We start from the raw sequence: 23,015 nt of genomic DNA on the forward strand, positions 1-23,015 counted from the left end.
TAACAAAGTGCTAGATCTTCAGTTGACACAGGAAATATTTTAGACAGAGGATAGGAAAGAAACTTTTAATAAGTATTATACTAAACATATATGTTTCTATATGAATAAATAAAGATACCCCAAAGAAACAAATTTATCTTTCTGAAGTTTAAAAATGAAGGAAAAAAAACCCCGAAAAACATCAGAAATATCCCACTGGGTAAAACTAAAGGTGTTACTCTAGTTAGTACGTTTCTGATGGTGCAAACAGGGGATTCTATTTAAAGAAGCACATGAGCCCCCCTGTTTGCTCACTTTTGTTCTCTTAGTGCTCTCCCGGCATACAGGTTAGCAACTCCAAAGTGTACACTCTTGCTTGTTCTCTTCAGTATTTCTTTATGGACATGTTGTCTTAGGATTTGTCTAGTCACATATGAACCTGCTGGCTATGTCTGCAGCTATTCCAAAAGTCCACAAATGCTTTTTTTAAACTCTCTTTCAAGTTGTTCCCCTATGTCTTTCATTAAATGCTCCCTCATTACCATGCTTAGGAAGCTCTTGTCCTAAAACCTTGCAAAGCAGAACCAGAAAGGGGAAAGCACTCAGATACTTGTGCAAGTCTTTCATGCATCTTTGTATTTTATAACACAAAGAGGGTGCCTTCAGAGACTTTGGGAAGAAAATTACTGTGATATAGTGAGACAATCCTTGTAGTATTCACAAAATTGAAATCTCTTCATCATTTTTTGCATTCTTAGGCACACCTATGCAATGCATAGGAAAGAAGGATTTTTTCCTGACTTTAATTCACAGATGTTTTGTGGTAAATTCCGCAGCTGTGACCAGAAACTGAACGACCTTGTTAGCAGGACAGCCACAAAGTAGCCACAAAGTTTGGTTTTGATTATAACGTCTGTTTTTCTTCTTCTTGAAGTCTGTTCTTTAAAATTTGATGTGCTCATGTAATTGCAATGTAGTTCACTGCCCTGAATTACCTCCAGTGAAGGGAGTTTGAGACTTTGCAGATGAGGAGAAGAGAGACAGACAGACTGACAGACAGACACAGAAGCCCACTATATGATAAAATAAATGATATCACTGATGGGCTTTTCTGTCAGTGTATATGAGTTATTGAATGCTTAAGCAGAAATATTATATGTTTCTTCTAACTCTTATTCCTCATAAAACTCAACAACTAAAAAGATAACCGGCATGTAATTTTTAGTGGCCATACATGCTTTCATCTTCTTTTCCTTTTCTAGTTTGTTTAAAAGTCTGAAACAGAAATACAAATTAAATTCCCTCCAGTGGTGTAAATTTTCATATCTCAGTAGGTAGATGGAAGGAAAAGATTCATAGTTCATTTACATTTCTGTGAATCCAAGATTTTTTGGAAGTGGCTGGTGTTTGGAAAATTTAAACAGTTGGGGCAGGAATCTCATGTACTTCTGGCATTTGGATTTTGGAAGTCTTGAGCTCTCCTTGTCTGAAATGCAGCCTCTTAAAACTATCTTAAAAGAAACATGACCCAAAATGAGGCCTCTGGAACTACTTGTTGGTTGTTGGTTTGCTACTTTCAGGTTTTTAAGCATGAAATTTTAGGTGGTTCCTGAGTGACACTACATTTATAAGCAGACATGGTTGGAACAACTAGAGAAGGGCAGCTGGTGCCACTGTCCACCGTTCCTGCTGGTGCTGGCCACCTCTCTAGGAGGAAGCAGTGTGAGCTTGGCAGGGCCAGCAGGAGAACATATGGCTGCTGGTCAAGGCAGAGGGATCACATGGGGCTCTGGGCTACAGAGATTCTCCATCCATCCTGTATTCAAGAGTTGCTGAACAAAGTGCCGTGAAAAACTTGGAGAAGGAGGGCAGGAATCCAGGCCTTCTCTTCCCAATAGAGCACACCATGCCAGCACAATGTTGAGAGCTTTGATTTATTTTTCTGCTTTTTGGCCCTCAACATTAACTTCATTGTATGGTTTCTGAAAGGCAGAGAAAGACCTACCACCTTCTGTTCTCTTCAGAACCTTCTGATCTGTTCAAATCAGAAAAATCCTCCAGGCTGCCCAGTGACAGCATCTTGCATTTGAATGACATTAAACCCAGCCAGGTCAACTTGCCTTATGAGGAGCTCTCCAGAAATAGCTGGAGAGAATTGTTATTTGAAGGCAGCTATCTGAGGTATTTAAGAAGTCACTCTGATGCCTGAACCATTGTCTCCATTTTTGAGTTACTCCCCTTAGCTGTGCTGGCTATTCCTCTGCTCCCTCACAATCACCTTTTCATTTCATTCTGAGATGTTTGAAGTTTGGAGGTAGAGGGAATGAAGTGCAGGTTTTCAGGCTCCATAGGAAAATCCTAGTCCCTTAGACCTTGCTGATGAGTACAGGGTAAAAGAAAGATACTAAAGAAAAAAGGATTCCTCCTTCCCCTAGCACATCTGTTCAGCTTTGTCTTAATGCATCTGCTGCTGGTGTCACTGTTTTCCATAAGAACTTCTAGCTAAGACAATGTCTGTCTCCTATACTGTACTTAAAAATTTTGTCAGTGCCTGGCTTAGCATCCTCTTTGTGGATACTGCTTGTACAGTGTTAAGACAGATGTAGATAAGAAGGACATCTCTAGCAGGTAAAATCTATCCTTTTGGTGGAGGCCATTTTAATTTATGTCGGCGGGGGAATAGCAAGTATACTTACTTAATCTTTAAGCACTGCACTGCTTGAGTCATACCATAGTCTTTTTAGCATGTAGGGTCTGAAAGACATGACAGAAGTTTTGAACCTGGACTTGACAAGCTAAGTATTGTTGTGCATGGTCAAATGGGAAAAAAAAGTCAAAAAAATCCCCAAAACTCAACCTGTATTTCCAAAGTATCTATGTGCTTGGAACTGCCAATGAAATCAGTCCTTTTCTTTTTTTTTTTTTTTTTTTTTCTTTTAAACTGACTCATCTGAAGGGTGAAAGTCTCCTAGGCTTTAACCACTCGCAGAGAAAGAAATAAAATACCTCATCCAAGCTGTTTGTGTTTTGTGTTTGTTGATCTTGGTGAATTTGACTGCATCTTCAGGATGGTGCCGTCTAGTGTTTGAGTGTCTGAGGTGAACTCACAGTGGATGTGTGGAAGCAAAAAAGACCAGGTTATAGTAAGGAGGCTTTATTTTTTTGTCAGCCTCATGTATGGCAGTGTAATTGTGTTTTTTTTAATGAACAGACCAGAGTAGTTACACTTAGTAATGTTTGTTCACTAAAAAGGAAAAGGGGTGTTAAATCATTATGTTCTTTGATGAATGGCTTGTACACTGAAGAATAAATTGAACAAACTGGCATAGAGCTCAGTGAACATGAAATCAGCTATTAGAAGAAAGCTTGTGAACAAATTCTGAGCCTGATATGCATCTTTTGATTAATGTCCTATTAATCATCCATAGTGGCTACCTTAGCTAAGTCGTGCTGTAATCATTCATGGTTGCTTACAGGAACACTAGCAGGGACTATAGAGCTTCAATAACTGAATATTATTACTGATTTCTCCCTAACTCTTGCTGTGAACAATTACTGTTTTCACTACGTTTCTGCCTCCCTTTATTAGAAAGAATACAATGCAGAATGAAAAGGGAGTTCCTCAAAGACCAGTAAAATTCTCCCAGGGTATTCTTAATAATATTCTGTCCTAAATGGGCAAACTATTGTAATGCAGAGTTCTCACCAGGAATAATAGTAATGTAATCACATTGAAGCTATCTTTTTATGGACTGTACTCAAACAGACAAAATGTATAGTCATATTAATGAACAGAGAATTTTTGTGGAATTATTACTTAAAATGGTTGAAATTATTTTGGCTTTTTCTATTACAGTATTTTCAGTTAATGTACTTAACAGCAACAGCAATTAAGACTCCAGACTGTTAATTTGGATAAATTTGACATTAGAGGAAGCCTTAATTCTTGGAAGGTATAATGCCCACACCTCTCTCTTTTGAGACCAAATGTTTTATATTCCTGTGGCTTTTTTGAACTCTGATAGTTCAGTGTGGTTTTTTTTTTTTAATCAATGAAATTCTTTTTCTTTTTTTTTTTCCCTTTATGGCTTGAAGTTATTGGCAAATATTTACAGGAGGATCTCTTACTCCTGTGTGTGAAGACTTAGTTCCACACCATTTATTTCTCAAGTGTGACACAAAGAATGCTTTTGCACTACCCACGGAACAGGTCCTTAGATGGCAGCGTAATTTCCTTCTAAGTCACTGTGGTCTGGGAAATATGGTGAAGTAATGAAGTGATGACAGGTATTAACATGCATAATGGGCTTTAATAGACATTTAATGTTGTTTTACTGGAAGAAGGAGAAGTGCTTTCCCATTGGAATATTTCTACATTGGAAGTCATTGATCACCAATTTCAAAGGGGAAAGGTTAATCCATCAGTTTCTGTAACCAAACGGCACTGATGGAAATTCTTTAGGTGACATTCTGGATGAACTGAGCTTTCCATCTTTGCAAACAAATGAGTGATATGACAAGCATGGTGTTCAGAACACATTTAACCAATTGATTTTCTCTCCTCTTGTAATAAGATCTAGAGACATATGAAAGAGAGTAGCATGAGCCAAGATTAAAGGAACTGCTTCATACACGCGAACATAGGGGAACTGCATTATCAATAAAAGTACTATAAAGCATGTAGGCACCCATTCTTTTTCTTTATATAAAGTTTGTTATTGCAATAAATAGCTGTTATTGAACTGCCTGCCTTTTATTTCAGTTTTTCTGAATTTTATTTCGGTCAGCTTTCTGTGGTTTCCTGGTAGAGGTTAGGAAAAAATGTTATGTTTTGTTATTGGTATCATTTTTGTACTCACTAGTAAATCCAGGGCAGGCCTGGATTTAAAATCAGGATTTATCATCCTTTGAGGCATGAAGGGGATATGAGGGGGAGGGGGAAATCTGGCTTCAAGTAGTTTAAAGATATCAAATATGTTTTAAAGTTTTAATCTGTATGGTTCCTTACCATAATGATCCTCATCTTTTTCCTCCCTCTTCCCTCCTTTTTCTCCCAAATTCAGCCCTGCTCTGAGTTTCACATACCCTCCTACACCAGTATCCCTCCAGCAAATGCATCAGCAAATTATAAGTCGTCAGCAAACCCTAGGTTCAGCCTTTGGACACAGCCCTCCACTCATCCATCCTGCTCCAACTTTTCCTACCCAGAGACCCATCCCTGGCATCCCCAGTGTCCTGAACCCTGTCCAGGTCAGCTCTGGACCTTCTGAGTCCACACAGGTGAGAGACAACAAAAGAAAGTTTTATACCCCATTAATTAAAAAATTAAATAAATGGCATTGTCTGGATGGCAATTAATCACCTCTGTCACTGAGACCTGTCGATAGCAGTCTTCTTGTAGCTCTAGTGTTTGCAGTCGCTGCATTATGAATCACAGGAGTGTTGGTGCAGCTCCTGATTGGGACTGTGCTTTTTAGTCCTCATAAACATTCCAGTGTACTGCAGCAGCTTCTTGTTCCATACTGCCTCTCCTCGATCTTATGCAATAACCTAGTGGAGGTGGGGAGTAAGAAAAGAGGCAAAACACATCAAAACACCAATGTTTTAAAGATTAGCAGCTTTAGCTCCAAATTAGACTGACCCTAGGATATACAGGGTCATATTCTGCCCTCCTTGTACAGCTGTGAGTAACCTGAAGGAAGTAATTCAGTGAACAAGGGAGTAACTCAGAGACAGTGAAGAGGATTGAAGGTTTTTTTTCTCTGATTTGTGAAAAAATTTGACTTAGTGAGTTTGAATGAATCATTTCCATAAGGTGTATTCTCGAAAGCTGGGAATGAGCAGCAGTGAATCAGGCCCCTAATATGGAGTTTAACACGGTTTGTGATTTGCCTGTTATTAACCAGTGCTGTTTGTTTCTAGATGACCTGGGATATGTTATTTATCAGTCTGGAAGCTCTTTATCTCCTGGCTAGCTTTTACAAATGTAGAGGAAGAACATACTGCTGTAGAAAACGTATTGATTTTTTTGTGGGGTCCCTGCAAGTTCAGATATCACTAAAAGATCTCTCGATTCCTACAAGATCCATTTGCAGGTGTAGATAATGGTGTTCAGTCGAGCACAACAAGAGAAAAACAAGATTCTGGCCTGTTTATGTCAGCTATTTTGCTATTAACTTGTGAGAATCCAGGACTTCATCTAGGATTTTTTTGGTTCAGTCTCACACTAGCATTCAGCTCTTCCTCCAGTCCACCCATTATATTGGGAAAAATAGAGAAGAGGCTGAAATCTTGTGCGCAGATATTAAATGCAAAACCTTTTCTTCAAGTGTGAAAAAATAAATGTTTCTCTTGTGTTTGTTTGAGCATGCAGTGATTTTCCTTTTCAAAATTGCCTTTGCAAAGTTGTAATTATGTGCAAAATCAAGTTCTTACTGCCTCTCACTGCTCTGAAAAACACTCAGCATAAGTTTTTAGCAAGAAATTACATCAAATGCTTCCCTTCCCACTCCCTCCCTGCTCTGCTACAAGGTTGAGCAATGCAGCTCTTCCATGAGTTAATGCTATGTAATCGAAGAACAATTTAATTTCATATCCAATACAATTAACAGTGCAGCTTCTCCATACAAAGTCACTGAGCAGATGCTGTGTATTTTTGTTTGGAGCCACATATTTATTGCAGTCTAATTTTGTCTTCTTCTGGGGGGAAAAAAAAACCCCACCTGCCTGCAGCAGAATAAACCCACCAGTGAATCTGCAGTGAGCAGCACAGGAGACCCCATGCACAACAAGCGCTCCAAGATGAAGCCTGATGAGGACCTCCCGAGCCCAGGAGCAGGAAGCATGCAGGTATGGCAGCCAGGTTCCAGCCATGAGCCTTTCCTCTTGCTGCTGGAGGGAAAATTAACTTTTCCTGTGACACACACGTTTTCAGGCTCCTTGCACTTTGTGTGCTGCGCACACGGGCAGCCTCTGCTCGCAGTAGTCGGGGCTAAAGGAGCAGCTCCTGGGGAGCAGGGTCTGTGGCAGGATGAGGGCAGAGGGGAAGGAGGCTGATGGAGAGTCACCCCTGACCAGTCAGAGCACACTCAACACTCTGCCACGGAAAAGTGAACAAGAGACATTCAGGTCTTTATTAAGAACGTGTTTTCTGTTCAGCAGAAACACTTAAGGCCACCTTGACACTTTTACTGGGTCTTAGCGCTGTACTGCATTGAGGCTCCAGTGTCGGGCTCCAGTCTTGTTTGCTGTGCTTTCTATACCAGTTAAAGCCACTGGTTTTAGTAGCGTGACTCTTGATTTACAATGACTCAGGGGAGATGAGAATCAGAGCCTCAGTCTTGCGAGTGAATCCATGAAAGCAAAGCAGAGGCCTAAATCCTTCAGCAGGTTTGAAATGGAAAAATAGCAGGAGTGCATAATCTGAACCAAATGTTTACACTAACATCTTACCCTCAGCAAATAACAAGGAGATTGAGGCACCCTGATGAACTAGAGGTGGGAAATCCTAACCCCAAAATGAAATACTTTCTTCCCCTGCTCACCCCTTTTATATACATGTTAGGGGCAAGAACAGACTAACAAGTAACTCCAAAATTACCAGTCTGCTCTTGGAAAGGTTTTAGCATGCAAACCTGTTACTGTTTTAGCAATGGAAACACACTGTATTACTGGTGATCCAATTTCTGTCCAACCCTAGTACTAAAATCGAATTCCAATTAATTCAACTATACTGAATAGTGCCTTTCACATTAGCGGTGCCACCGAATCATGAAAGCCAGGTGCACAAATAACAAGGTGCTTAAATAAAGTGTGAGGGAAACCAGGCCATTATAATTTATTTTAAATTGAAATGTAAAGGGAACGAAGAATTTGTTTTATGTGCATAGTTTGCAAATGGCTTCTGGCTTATCAGGCCTGTTTTGGGCTTCTGTATTTTGTAGAATGGAGTAGCATAGTGAAGTGAGAGTAAAATAAAACTCCCTCCCCCACCTCCTCCACACACACCCCCCCATCATCTTTCTTTTAATGCTGAAGTAATTCACTTTTCTTCCTCCTCAGTTTCAGAATTTCCTCTCTCTTCTTCTCACCCCTGTTTTTTTCCTCTCTCCAGGAACAGCCAGAAGGAATGACCTTGGTAAAGGAGGAAGGGGACAAAGATGAAAGCAAACAGGAGCCTGAAGTGGTCTATGAGACAAACTGCCACTGGGAAGGCTGTTCCCGGGAGTTTGACACGCAGGAACAGCTAGTGCATGTAAGTTAATGGTATTCAGGAACTAGGTTTTAAAACTACGCGACCTTTTTCATGGGGGTCAGGTTCTGTGACCCTATGCTGAGTCAAGTTTCTTAGCTAACAGAGCTGCAAACTGGAGAGGGGTTTATGAGTTTCTGAGAATAAAGAAAACTCGAAGCCACAGTGCTTGACCTGTTCAGTCAGCTAAAGCTTAGTGTAAAATTCAATAAAGTCTTCCACAGAGATTGTAATGGCTCTGATCCTGTAAGCCAGCAAACGCTATTTTGAGTTAGAGACTTTGATAGTTATTGAGTAATAGTAAGCTGGACATGAATGATTATTAACCTTTAGCCAAGTTTGATTTTTTTCTCCCCAAAGGGGCTGTAACAGTAGAAATGGGTGAGGGGAAATTTTTCCCTTCCCTAAGAGAGGTTTTGCTATCAATTTACTGTTGTGTGCAAACTGAAAGGGATTATTTGGCTAAATAAATGGGGGCCGAGTTACTTCAGTTGTTTTAGGAAAAGGAAACTATAATATTTTCTGTACTACACCAAATATTAATTCTATTTCCTTTGTTTTTATTCCTTTTTTCCACCTCTCCCAAATAAACAACTTGTACTCTTCGACAGTATTGTAAGATAGCAAGTGAGTGATGAAAATCTAGAACACAATCTGACAAGTACAATCCCCTGCAATTCTAACCTCCTTAATTAGCAGGACCTCTCTTACTTACTGACATCATAGAACATATTAAATATTCTGAAAAATAATTGAATTCTTAGTACAGAATAGAGAGGAACATCTACAGCATATGAGCAGTGTGACAGAATTGTATTTAGTTTAGGAAACTGTTTCATACTTGACTGGAGATCATGCAAAATCTATTGCAGAATGTGGCTAGTACTTGTGAAAGAGCTAGTTGAAAAATCCACTTTATCACACAAAATAAATAAAAACAAACCCACCATATATTTCCAAACACTATCCCAAATGGTCAACTTATCCTGCAAAGTTGACTTTAGTAAAGCAATGTCAGCTTTCACTTGCTGGAGTGTGAGAACCTCTTGGTGTTGCAGTTATTCATCAAGATGTATTTTCAGGTTCTTATTAAGTAGTAGCAGCAGCAGTAACAACAGTAATGGTAAATTAATGACTATCAACAATTAGAATAATAGCCAAAATGTGACATTTTTCCAAGAATTCTTTGAGACATTTTGCACACATAATTCCCTAGCGTTTGAATAGGGCAAATTGGAATATGTGGAGAAACTGTTTTGGTGTCACAGTACCTTTTGGGGAAGAAATGCCATATGAATGGCTTCTGCAAGTGGTTTGACTCATGTAAATTAAAAGATCAAATGTTGGTCTTTGAATTGATTCTGTTTAGACAGACCAAACAGACATCATATGGGGCTCTGCATAGGAAGAGTCTTTATATCTGCTATTTATGATGCCTGGAAAACCTTTCAGTATTCAGAAGAGATCCCAGTAATGATGATGATGATGATGATTGATAAATAATATACACAAAAATATATGAAATAAAAGAGAAATTCAGAATAAAGGTACCCTTGGCAATAAAAAAAAGAAAAAGGATTTTTGATGTTCCAGGTGTAAAACTTAATGGAAGTCCAGCATGTTAGCTAATAGCTTGTGTTTTGTACTTGAAGGTGAATTAATTTGACAGGGTGGTAGTTTAGCTCTTCCGCAGTTTAATTTTAAAGTTAATTTGTTGGTTTTGGTGTGATTTTTATAGCAAATCTGCCTGCATTGTAATGGTCAACAGCAAGACTGAAAAAGTGTATTTCTTATGCTTCTGAACAATGGCAACATCTGAAACAAGTTTCTCTAGACATAGAAAAGGAATGTAAAAAGTTTTTCTGTGACAGGGAGTTCTTTTTGGCAGGGCTCAGGATTCAGGTATGTTATGATGGTGTTTAGGATTACAAGGTGCAAGACTTGACTCCATACCCTGAAGACAATAAATTCATCATGGCAACCATCACATTTAAGTAGCACAAATCATGCTGTAAGAGTCAGCGGGATTCAGTGATGGGGCCATGGTTTGTGATTTCTTTTGCTGCTCTGGCAGAGCCCTGCTGTGGGGACTCGAGCGAGTTATTTCTGCCCAGAATTGCAAAGGGCTTTAGACATCTATCTCTGTTTGAAAGCCTGGCCACTCACCCCAGTCTGCCTTTCGCACATTTTGTCTGCCCTTGATTGCCACAGCCCTCTGATGTACATCTGCAGCAACTAGGGAAATGAGGTCTGGTCTCAGTAGGGCTTCACGGGAGGGCAGTCCTGGTTTTGCTTAGGTGTGTCACTCTGCTAGAAAGTGTTCCATCCCTGAGTATTAGGTCCTTGAAAATCTAAGTTGAAAAAGCTAAAATACGTGGCTCATGTGTGCCTCCTATCCAAATACTGTAGGTAAATCCAAGTAGATACAAATTGCTGTAGCTGCGCTTAAACCAGTGTCAGCCCAGTTCTGAGTGCTGCGTGTGTGGCATGTGCATGTGTGTGCCAAACCAGCACAGGCATGCTGTGTGTCTCAGGGCCCGTGAGCACGCTTGGCTCCACAGCCCTGACACTGTGGTAGCAGCTGGAGGCCTCCCCAAGCCCAGAACCTCACGATGCCAGGGGCTGCTCAAACATGGGAGGAGGAGTGCAGCTGACACGGGCACGAGGTCTTTCACCCCGCGGCTCCGGGGCCGCGTGCATCGGGCTGTTTGTGCTGTCAGGAGCTACCTGATCTAGCAGCAGAGTTCTGCCACCATGCCTCTCCTGGCTGCACAGTTTGCTGCTCTCTCAGTGATCCCCAACCCACTGGCAGACTCAAGAGAGCCTGAGCTGCTCCAGCTGAGCTTGAAGAGCTTGAAGGTTTGGAAGTAAGATGGCTGGGTAGGATGTCAAAAGTATAAATAACCATCGGGTTTTGTTGATTCTGCTGTGGGGTAGTAATCACCAAGATAAGGGCAACTGGCATAGATAAAAGTAATAAAGGGTTAAATTGCCCTAGCAAGACTAATCCAAATAACATCTGCCATCTTTCTGTATGGTTATAACCATGTACAATAGCAAGAGATCAGACCCAGAATGTCCAGTGGCACAGGACAGACTGTTATTCAAGCCTTGCTTCCCAACGCACTGACATTTTAGAGGAGCTGCAGTGTTAAGGGAAGAGATGCAAGCTGTTTGTTTTGTTTCCTGAAGGGTTAGGTAGCTCTATGTGAATTCTAGTCATGCCAGGTTGAACAGAACTTAGAAAAGCTTTTCCACAATACACAGTGCACACAGTTCATGGTATAGATGTCGTTATCCCTCTATGGAGTGTACACAAGGACATATTCATGTGTTTTGAAAAAGGTAAATATGAGTTCATGTATATTCTGGTCCTTCTGTCATATAGCTTTGTTATTTCTTGGGGAATTTTGAGACCTGATTTACTTTGAATTCAACTGCACTTGAATCAGCATTACAACATGATTTATGACATAGCATGGATTAAATGGTAATGCAAACAAAATCTGTGTCTAAATATGTGGTATAGCTTTACAGTGGAAATTGCAATGTTGTGCATAGTCAGTATTTGATGTCATTTTCTGCATTTCTGTAGCAAAGTCCTGCAGTTATTAGTGTAAAATGTGGGTGCCACTGAAAGTGTTCTTTGGTCCCAATGTTTTCTGACTTAATTTATGAACAGAACCTGAGCTGCCATGAATAAATAACTGGAAAGCTACCTAAAAGAAACATTATTGACCCACCCAGAAGGGTCTGACACTGAAATGATTTTGGCATGGGTGCTCTTATTTTCCAGTGATACGAGCCACTTAGAATTCAGCATGGTTAAATTTTCATGATGCATGCACCAAAAGGCAAGGTGTTAAACCATCAGACGCTCTGCCTTATTTATAACACCTATCCATCCTTCCTCTCCCCCCCTCCTTCTCTTGCAGTTAATAGAAAGATTCATGATTCTTCATGGTTGTCTATCTAGCGTCTGACAGTACCGACTGCGCTGCTAAAGCAAGTCACTATCTATAATTGATATCCTTCTATGGAATAGGGTACCGGCTGCAATTGAAGGGTTTTGCTGAAAGCTCTTAAATCCTGACAAGTTCTGCCCTTGTTCTGGTTGTTGCTGAGCTGCACTGCTGAGATCCCAGGGTTATTTGAAGTTGATGCAAAAGGGGTGCCTGTGTTGCACATTAGCAAGACACAAAGTTGGTGAGCCACGTTAGAGCTGCCACGGCATTCTCCCGCCAGGTAGTCTTATTTGCAGTGCATTGCACTCCTGAAAAGCCTTGTTACATTAATGTTTGAAATGTCTGTTACAGGCTTCTTTCTTTCCCTTTTTTCTTCTCCTCAAAAAATTAAAAAAAGATCTTATTTATTTTAAAGCCTCAGTTTGCTGCTGGGGTCTTTATCATTCAGCTGTTTAATTAATTTCTCTGCCCAGCGAGATATTATAATTGGGCTTAGCTGAGCTCAAGTTTGTTTTAAATATGTGAGAGCCTAGAAGCTAATAAGATATTGTATATATTTATAAATCTGCTTTTTGTTGCAGTTTGTCCCTTTTTCTCCCCCAGAAATCAGTTAAGAATAAAGTATTGCAAAAGGGTTAGACGCTAAAGATAAAAGTTTATTTAAGAAAATTATCCTTCAAGGAAATGACTGAATTTATTGTTAAATATTAATACAATGGCAATCAGAAAAATGCAGTGCTGCCTATTTCTCATCCCCCTTGCTGCGTAGCCTTGATGATAATTATTTTTTATTCAAAAACATGCTTGAAGAACTGTGGAGCTATTTTTTTGTTAGTGTTTTCTCCTGAATTGTGCAGCAATAAAATTCTTTCATTGTTGTTACATTTGATTAGATGAGATCAAAAAGCCCTAAACTATCAGCAATGGATAGACATTCAGGATTCCATTTACTGACGTCTTCCTGCCTGTTTACAAAGCCCTGGTGACTAGAGCACTCCCCTGGCAGTCCCTGAGGATCGTACTGCTCCACATGGTTCTCTTCTTGCACCAGAGGGCAGCTTCCTGTGTTTTTCAGATGTTCCCAAGGCATCACAGTGCACTGAGGGTACCCAAAAGAACCATTACATGCAATTCTGAGACTGGAGTTTCTTAATGTTCTTGCTCTCTGTTCCTACAGAAAACAGTGGGTTCAACCCTGACTGACAGAATTTGGCCAGCAATCCATGGACACCTACCAAAACCCCAAATTGTGCCCACATCCAATCTCTGCTTAGATTTACAGCATCTGTGAGGTACCTTAATCAATTCTGCGCACCTCAAAACACTTAGGAATATCAGGAGGTGGGGAACACACCACTCTGAAGGATTAGCCCGCTTTACAGTGAGTGGTTTTGGATGCCCAGAAATAAGAACACTCAAAGTCAATAGATTTGAAAGTCCCACTTCCTCTGTTACTGTGCTGGCTTTGGACTGTGGCTTCTTCCTCAGCTCCTCTCCTGTAGGAGAGCTGTAGGTAAGGACTGGAGAGAGCTTCATTGCTCTTCTCTAAACAAAGATCCAACTGCAATAGGAGGGTAAGCCAGATTAAAGCAGTTCCCCTGCATATCAGCTACTTTGAAGCAGACCTGTTCGCGACCTTGAGAGTTGCACATTGCCCACCACTTGAAAGAGGAGAAACTGCCCTGTGAGCAAAGGGCCCCAAAGCTGCCAAAGCCAAGCAGGTGCTGGGTGCAGCAGTGTGAGCAGGCATCTGCACCCAGACAGACGCAATTGCACACAAACAGATTACCCTTCATGCATTAATGATTTATTTTCTCTGGGTCGTGGAGGTGTGCTTGCTGGTTGTGGGGCAGGTGAAGTCCCAGCTTTGTGAAGCAAGTCCCTTGAAATCCCAAAGGGCTGTAATTACGCATCCCAGTTTGTGTGCTTCTCAAAATATCTTCAGGGATTTACTTAATATTTAATTCTTCTTTGCAGAGGCAGTTTTCGGTGCATTTTCATTATAGTTTTATTTGGCTCTAGCACAGCAACATAGAGAAGCCTCAGCCCATTCACAAGCTTGTTGTGCATGGCAGTGACAGCTACTGCTATGAAAGGCTCAGGAATGTCTCCTTTAAATTGAAAAGAGTAAGGACTAGATAAGAACATGAAATCCATTATAGTAATCATTTTTTCCTGACAAAAGGAGAATGTTTAACGTACAACAGCAAAGGGGGTTTTGTTGGTGGTTTTATTCTGTTTCATCTTGTTTTATTTTTTACTCACTGAGGTCTGGACCCTAACTCATACTTGGAGGAGTGCTGTGGAAAAAAAAAATCAGTTCTTCAAGTGAGAAAAGCCCAGGGCTTGGGCTGAAAGCTGGGACAACTTGGAGAAGGCAGGGAGTTGTTTCATTGTTAAGCAAGTGCCATAGGATGGCTTTTTTTCAGTTTGTCCATCCCCTCGATGTATTTGATCTATGTAGCTGTGAGGGTACAAAGGAAAGGAAGAAGAGATTATAGCAAATAATCATAAGAGACATCTGTACAGAAGTTTTTAGATTTTGAAATCTCTTCCTCATTACTTGTTTAAAGGCTGATTTCTAATTAAGACACCACCTTACTGTGATGGATTATAAGCTGCTGAGCCCATCCTTTTGAACTGTGCAGGAATTGTTGAATTGTTTGTAGGCCAGCAATTTATTAGATGGCATAGCAAAGCTGCTAAGCAGATCTGTGCCCTTGAGAGCATGTTCATTCTCGCTTGGTTTCTGTCTGGGTACCTAACACAGGCTTGTTTAAATTAAGCAAGTCTTTAACCCCCCATCAGAGGTGTCCATGTAAGTGCTGTTGGGTTTTAAGGTTAAGTAACCACAGACAGACCTCACTGCTGTTCTGGAGCCTCAGTAGCCCCCAGGCTCTGGCATGGCCCCAGCTTGTGCTTCTCAGCACATCCTTGTTCTGCGTCAGTCACCGCGATGCCCTTTGCCTCCCAGCAGTGTTAAAAGTCATCGGTGCTGCCTTGTGAAGAGATCTTATCCACTGTGGGCTTGACCCAAAGGCCAGCTTGCTTTGGCTCAGGTCCTCTTGAGCACTCCACTACACAAGTGCATCAGCAGTCTCCCTGCCTAGAGTCTGGCTTTTGATGAATCACAGAGAAGAAGAGGGGAAAAAAAATAACATGGGGATTTCTTTTTTGATAGAGAAAGGTTTACAACAAAATAAATCCACGCTAATCTGTGAAGTATTAAGAGGGGATTTAGAGAGAGAAATGTAATCATTTTTTAAATTTTAATTCCTCTGTAATTAGCATTTCTTTCACAGCATTACAAAAACTTGTTGTTAGTCTGCTGCTGCTATGGCTTCTGTTCATATGAATTGCCAAAGTCATTGTCTTTGAATTGGTATCCTTGAAAGAGGTTGCTGAACTGACACATCCTTTAAATAACACATCTTTTTCACTGTTGTAGGTAGGAATGAACAGTGATCCTCCTGTGCCCTGGGAAGTTACTCTACCCATTCTACCCATAGTGAGTGGGCACTGGGATGGAAAGGGTTGTGCAAGGCTTGACTTTGGTCTGTGCTTTAAATCACACAGCACTATTTAGGTGGTTTGTGCATATATATACTTACTTGAAGTGTTTGCCTGAGAGTTCAGCTGGTGAACTTTTCCAAGTTACTGATATTTTATAGGTGACTTCCAGTTTTGGGGAGAAATGTAGGATAAGAAGCTGCCAGCCAAGTCTCAGGGGAGCCCATGCTGACTGAGTGACAAACACATAGACAACAGAAAAGCAGCAAACTATTCTGACTCTTCATCTCCTGACCCTTGTTGGCATGTCATGGAGAAGAGAGAAAAGGGAAGTCCCTCTCTGCTGTAATTTTGCTGCCTCAGAGCTGCAGATGGGCTGGGTTGTGCATGGACTTCAGGTACCTTTCAGTCCTGACCAAAGGGCCAGGACAAAGCAGATTCACCTGGACAGAGCTGTTCTTTCTGTTCAGCTTTTTCATGCCTTGCTTCTGTTAAGTGATTTGATATTTTTGTTACATAGCCTGTGTTACTAGGTGAGAGATCTACCTTGTGTTTGGTGTGGAATGTCTCTGCACTGCTTTTGTCACCTGTATTCTACCAAAAAATCTTCCCATACTAAACCAGTCCTGGGAAAAATAGATATCTGTGAGTGCTGTATGTGGAAGTGCTTTTTCTGAGACAGAAGTGGCAGATCAGCATGTACAAATGCAGGCAGAGATAGGCAACTCAAATACAGGCACAAGTGAAGTTTATGAATTTGGTTTAGAAAGGGTTGGACTGCATGGATTCATTTTTGCAGTCTCTATTGTTTGTGTAACCTCTTAATAGAAAGAAAAAGAAAAATGAAAAGCAGATGAGCCTTTTATCAAGGGGAAACAAATCTAATTCTTTCCCGTGCTTAAACTTAAGTGTGAGCGTGACTTTTCTTCAAGATGTTGAGTACCTAATCTATAAAATGAATGGGTGGTGGTTTTGTCAGGAGTGGGTCCTCTGGTGGCTTGCACTGTAGGTATGAGGTCTGCATATACCATTCTTATGTGTATCACAGGGCTGAGATGCTGCAGTTCTCCGTGAGATAAAGTAGTCAAGCTGAAAATGAAACAAAGCTCCAACTGTATCCCTCCTTGTGTTTAGCAGAGATAAACTACAGTGGAGTCTCAGTGCTGCTCCGTTTGGCTTCTGGCAGCAGCTTTAATTGGTAAAATGCAGATTTTTTTTTTGATCAAGAGAGGATTATTCTTGTTATCAGTCTGGAGCATCTTATTTCAAGATGAAAAGGCTTCGCTGAATTACAGATGCCAACATTTTTACAAAGCACTTTGGCGATTGACATCTCAAAGAGAAAGTATGATTTATTAGCCTATAATGGCTAACACTCAGCACTGGGCTAGGTCCCACTGATTTGTGAAATTGCTTAATATGAATTGCCTTTTTGTGCAATTCAAGCCCCAGGTTTTTCAAATAAACTTAGAATATAAAGTGTATGAAACATTACCTGTCTGAAAAGGGAGAAGGGTAATGGGACTGTGTAGGTAAAAAGAAAAGAAAAGCGAAAGGAATAAATGGATAAAGAAAGAGAGGGAGAGAGAGAGAGAAAGAAAAAGAGAAAATAAAGAGAAAAAAAAACCCAAAAACCTACTTCTAAATCCATCTTGGTGGTGCTTTTTTACAGTAGTTTGGTTGAAATGTTGGCAGGGTAAAGATTAATAACAAGCCTAGTCGCTATCAGTACTTGCTTGTCGATTCTCTGTAACAGGGCTGTCTGTTCAGCATGGAAATTATTGATTAAATAAAAATTGCTATTAGATTGTGATGTGATCCATAATCACAAACAATGGTGGACATTCTTCTTTCAGATCCCAAGCCATGCATCAAGTTTTTTCTTGCAGCAATTTATATTGTGCTGACACTCGCACCCATTAGGCTTTTATCCTCTCCTACATGTGCCAAGAAAGCACGAAAAGAAAGAACAGCAGCAGCACAGCGGCAGGTAGGCACTCACTAAATTTTCAGAGAGAAGCACAGTACAGATAAGTTCATCCTTTGCTTCTGGTTAGCACCTTACCTCAGAAGTGATTCCTGCCAGGTAAGGGCAACACACCTTGAATGTATCCAGGGAGGTCCAGAGAGGGGAAGGTTGTGGTGTCTTATTTTAGGATTCAGCAGCGTGAAGGACAAGTGTCTTTCCCATATTTATTTGGCTCTGATGCTTCCTAATTTGAGGAATTCAGGATTGGAACACATTACTTAAAACTGCATTAGTTTAGGCTGAATTAATTAAAAAGGTAATATCTCACTATTCACAGCACATGTGAGCATGGTACCAACTTTCTCCTGTGAAATCCTTTGTCTGAAATGAAAGGAAACTTAGTGAAAAAAAATTTTTGAGAGTTCGGCTACCTGTAGGAGCCTCTCTGTCCCTTTTTTTCTGAATATCGTAAACAACATATTTGTGTAAGAACTGATCAAGCCCACCTGGCCTGGCTGCTAGGGAGAAGCATTGCTGTAGCTCTGGTCTGTTCGGTGTTTTGCCAGTTACCAGCATCAGGCAGGATTGCCACAGGAGTTCTGTACCTCTGTACAAGAGCTGAGAGTAGAGAATCTTAATACACTGTGGATATGCAGTGATTTTGTTGTTGTTAGAGTAAGCTTTCTTAAAGTGAAAGGCTGTATCCTTTAAACTCTTATCAGTGCTAATTATCAACCAATGTATTGTACAATTCCTCTATCTCACTGCCATTGGGGTAGTATTTACTTTTCTTTATTGTGCCTATATTATTTGTAATATTGCCTCAGATAACCAAGAAAACCCTGCCTGCAGTGTTTGACAATTTGCCACATTATACTTGGCTTTAAAGAGTGTTCAACAGTGAGCTTAGCTTACTCCATTATGCAGGGCAAGTACAAAGTTTTCAGGCTTGGCCACTGTCATTTAAATAAAGAGACCACTTCATTTTGCAAAGTCAGAGCATGTGCCTTGCACGCGTCCCTCCAGTGCAGCCACTCTCTCTGCATGGATCAGAGCCAAGGGTTTACCAGCCAGGAAATTAATTGCCAAGGGGATCCTGACACGGTTAGTAAAAAAAGCCTGAACAAAGAAGTGTGTTTTATATGACATTCTGAAGGTGCCAGCCTCCAGTTCTGAATAGTTTTTGCGTGAGGAAGAGTTACAGAGATACAGGACTGCCCTCTGCTTTGCTGCTGCAGATTTCTGTGTTTGACTGCCAGAACAAGTCTGTCTCTTTCAGCCAGTACCACAGTGGTATATAGGAGAAGATAGGAATCTTTGAGATAAACCAGACTATTTAGGACTGATTTTTAGTTACCAAATACCCTTGTAAGTTCACTGGAAGTCAATGAAAGTTAGTGTGTGGAATGCAGGGGCAGAAAAGAATTGGCCTTGTCTAAGTATTTTAGGTGATACTCTAATGTTCTAAGAATTCCTGCACAGTTTTCATTGCAACAGCTCAAACATACATCTTTAGATACAGTGCAGGACTGTTATGGCACATATGAGAGGATAGAAAAATGTTATCCCAGGGCAAAAAAGGGTGAAAGAAAGTAACTCTGTTGCTGCTGCCTGAAACATGAAGTGTTCTTCTTCTAAAATGGCACAGAGACCTTTGCTAGCTCTGAATTTGCTAGAATGTGACAGGGATGATTAAGCCTATCATGGATGCTAAAGGAAAATTCTAAGTGGATGTTAGGTAAAAGAAATGCGAGGGAGGTCTTAGGGCAGCAATAAACTGCTGCATGTGCTTGTTAGACATGTTTCTTGGAGGTGTTAGGAGGAAGAGCCCAAATTACTTCACCCATTCCAGTTGTGATGTTGTGGCTTTAACACACTGCTGCTGCTGTCAGCTACTGAGGCTGGATTAATTCTACCAGGGTCTCCTCTGTGATTAGAAATGTTAAAGCATATATTGCCTAGTGGAGATTTTGGCATTGCTTATCACTACCAGCATTTTTCTTTGTAGTTTCTGTGGAAAGTTCTGTGTTTTTAAGTCACTGTATTTCCAGTTTTTATAGAAGTTTTTAGTGCCTTTCATTGCTAAACGTGGATCAGGCATTATCTCTAAGATGAACTGCAGCTTTCATAGGTTATATATAAGGAGACACTGTGTGCATTTATTGAAAAAAAAAAAAGCTGTTATTAGATAGTCTCTTTCTGCAGACAAAGCACTGATATTTTAATCATACAAACAATTTGTATGTGTCCATGTGGTAAGCACAAGGGCTCTCTTTACAAAAAATTAGAAGGATTTACTGATTGATTTACACAGGAAGATCCTGCTGAGGAATATATTTTCTTTCATTTTAAATGGATCAGTATTAGCTGTGCTGTAATTATTAATAAAGTACTAAAAGTAGAAGAAAGTGCATGATTTTACAAAATCTGGTCCCAGGTTAAACCAAAGGGGGTGCATGTTTTTCAGCGAGTCCTATAAACATGCTTAGTACTAGTGCCCATATGTTTAATGCACCTTGAAATGCAGTTCCCATTTAAATATCTGACACTTACCTTGCTATTTATCCCCTTTAGGAACAAAGGATTTTCAGCAAAAGGGGCAGTGGTTTAACTTTCTTGTAAAGGATCAGGTATTTTGCTAATCTTTCTTCATAGATAGCTTACCCATTGTACCACTGCCGGAGTTTGGAAGAATTCAAAATTCATTTGAATGGTACTTTTTAGCTTTTCCTTATTTTCTCTTGCTGTAGCCTTTCATAGGTTTCTAAATTGGTTCATGGAATTAAGCAGTTTGTCTCTGCTAATATGAAATTGTACAAACCTGCTAGAATAGAAGGTTACATTTAAACTCAAAGAGCCTGTTGATTCTAAACTGGTCCAGTGTATTTCCAAACACATGCACTGAAAGGCAGTGTAAATTTTAACAGACTTTTGTCATTACAGCATTACAATTTTTATAAAACATTTCTCTTTATACATTCATTTGGTGCACCAGTTGTTGGGATATTTTGCTGGGTACTTTCTTCCTATTTTTTTTTTTTTTTTTTTTTTTGCTTCTCTAGGCATCTTTACTCTTAAGCTTTTATTTCTTGGCTCCACTGCTCTTTCCTGTGCTATGGAATGTAAAGATTAGGAATCTCTTCCAATTTTACTTTCTTGTGAACATGCCCTGTGTTAAAGGAGAATATTATTACTTCTAGCATGGTTTGAACCCATGGCTCAATAACTAACTGTAAGAGTTGCTAAAGCCTCACTCCTGCAGAGAGCTCAGTGTGTTTGGACCCAATCGAATTTAATGGGCTCCAGGCTGCCATAAGAGCTCACTGAACCAGGATATATGCATCTTGGCCAGGAGCAATGGCTGGAATTTATCAAAGCCAAACAATATGGTGGGAGAATAGTTAATTTCAGGTTTAATATATACAGCAGGTCTGATTTCCATTGAAGTCAGATGAGTTATGGTGGCAGGAAGGAGGCCTATAGATTTTGTCTTCTGCAGAAATGTGGGAAAACATCCAAAGTATTTAATTCTGCCTCGTGTGTGCTGGTGTGCTTCTGTCAAAAGCAGGAACGGTATTTTCACTCTTCATACTATTTGCAAATAAGATGAAATACCTTATTGTAATGCCTCTTTATGATTACTTCCTTCTCATGTGTGCTGGCAGGAGTTCTCTGTGGTCTGTCTTTGCCAGAGAGAAAAATCCAGAAACAGAATATATGCTTTTAAGTGTGTTAAACTCACATCTGTAGGAGTGCTAAGTGTTGAGCTGTTCAAGTTTTTCAATTTTTTTTTTTTAAGGTAAGTCCTGTATGTTTTTGCTAAAGATTGTACACAGATGTACACAAGTTCAGATTTGTAAAGAAGAGTAAGCTATTGCTTGCCTTGGGTACTGCCTATGAGGGAGATTTTTAACATGGTTTTCCTGGAAATTCCCCAGCAGTTGCACGTAAAATCAATTTTTATCCTTAAATGCAAAGATCATGAAGCAGAAAATTTAGAAGTTGAGCCTCAGGTGGTTTTCTTTCCTTCCATATTCAGCCACTTCTAGAAGGTATCAGACAGTACATTTCCTAGGCAACATTCACTGGCAGTCTTGGAACCAGTGAAGGGCAGATGTTTGGCCAGTCTTCACCCTCTTCCCCATCCAGCTGTAGGAAAACCCCTCTCTTGTTTGTGCACGACTGCTTTGGCTTATTTGAGAGAGGAATGTCTAATGGATTTGAGGGGAATGTGGAGCTCTTTCAGTGTGAATTTCCTCTCTTGTGAGCGTATGACTTGAACAAGCATTGCACCTCCTTGCAATCATACTGTAGAGCTGTTTCCTGAAGGCAGGAGATCTTCCTGCAGCTCAAGCTGTAGAATTCCTGCCTGTAGCCACCTCTCAGAAAGCCTGTGGGAGAGCTTCGATGCATGTGTGATGGAGAAGAGTGAGAGGAAAGCAGGCAGAACAGGCTGAAGGTCATCAGTGCAGGGCTGGGATATAGGATTTTGGAGAAGACCACCTTCATATGCTATTGCACTATAAAGATCAACACCACAGTTTCATCACAGTCAGCAGTGGGTCTTAAACTCTTCAGCAAATGGCCTTCATCAGCTTCCTTCTTTCAGCCCTGGTCTTTCAAGCCAGGTTTGAATTCTCTGTCACTGGTACACACTTCACCTTTTTTTTCCTCCCTCTACTTTTCTTCTTGGTAATCTCTTTTGGGGCTCTTGTTATGCTGCAGGTACCAAATTACCCTATATTTTTCTCATACGTCCTTTACATAGAAGGCAGGTGAAATGTAGATGTAATTGGGAGACCTAAATGTGAAGAGTGTTAAAAAAAACAAAGTGAGGCAAAGACACACATATATGACACACACATATAACACACACACACACATATAAGCTAAATTTAGTAAAAGTGAATTCTGTGCATTGCTGGAGTCTTGGTGATGTTGAAAGTTACAATGGAGTTCTACCTGTGATGTTGTCTTTTATTAAAAAGGAAAAAACCCTACAACAAAAGGTTTTTGTGCAGTTAGCACAGCAGTTCAGATGCTCAGAGCAGCTCTCAGCCTGTTCAGAAACAGACTACACCAAGAAAGATCCTGAAGCAAGTGGAAGTTGGAGGAGAGTTTGCCAGCACACATGCAGTGGTGTGGAGGGTGTAAGACAACCTGCAGGAGCTGTGCAGGGAGTGCTGCGATGCAGGCAGCTGGGAGGGCAGCCAGGAGAGCTGGGAATCACTGCAGACTGCAGGCAGGTAGGAGGAGGAGTTGGGAGAAACAGAAGTGCCCAGCTTGTGGTTGGCCCCTTGTACTCTTCCAGTAGCTCTGCAGGGGCACTTCTGCCCTACAC

At 40.5% G+C, this 23,015-nt stretch overlaps 1 protein-coding gene across 2 annotated transcripts in view; it reads left to right on the forward strand.

The window, feature by feature from the left end:
* The window catches only part of GLI3 (GLI family zinc finger 3), a 207,140-nt gene that overhangs the window by 157,310 nt on the left and 26,815 nt on the right, over nt 1-23,015 (forward strand). Inside the window, exons 8-10 of one of the 2 annotated variants that reach the window (XM_015618985.1) lie at nt 5,043-5,259; nt 6,712-6,828; nt 8,093-8,233. In XM_015618985.1, the coding sequence (XP_015474471.1) occupies nt 5,043-5,259; nt 6,712-6,828; nt 8,093-8,233 (475 nt within the window). The remainder of the gene's footprint in view (nt 1-5,042; nt 5,260-6,711; nt 6,829-8,092; nt 8,234-23,015) is intronic. The other variant, XM_015618988.1, reaches the window with a different exon arrangement.

Source organism: Parus major, chromosome 2, assembly GCF_001522545.3.
Source record: "Parus major isolate Abel chromosome 2, Parus_major1.1, whole genome shotgun sequence".
NCBI classification, from domain to species: domain Eukaryota; kingdom Metazoa; phylum Chordata; class Aves; order Passeriformes; family Paridae; genus Parus; species Parus major.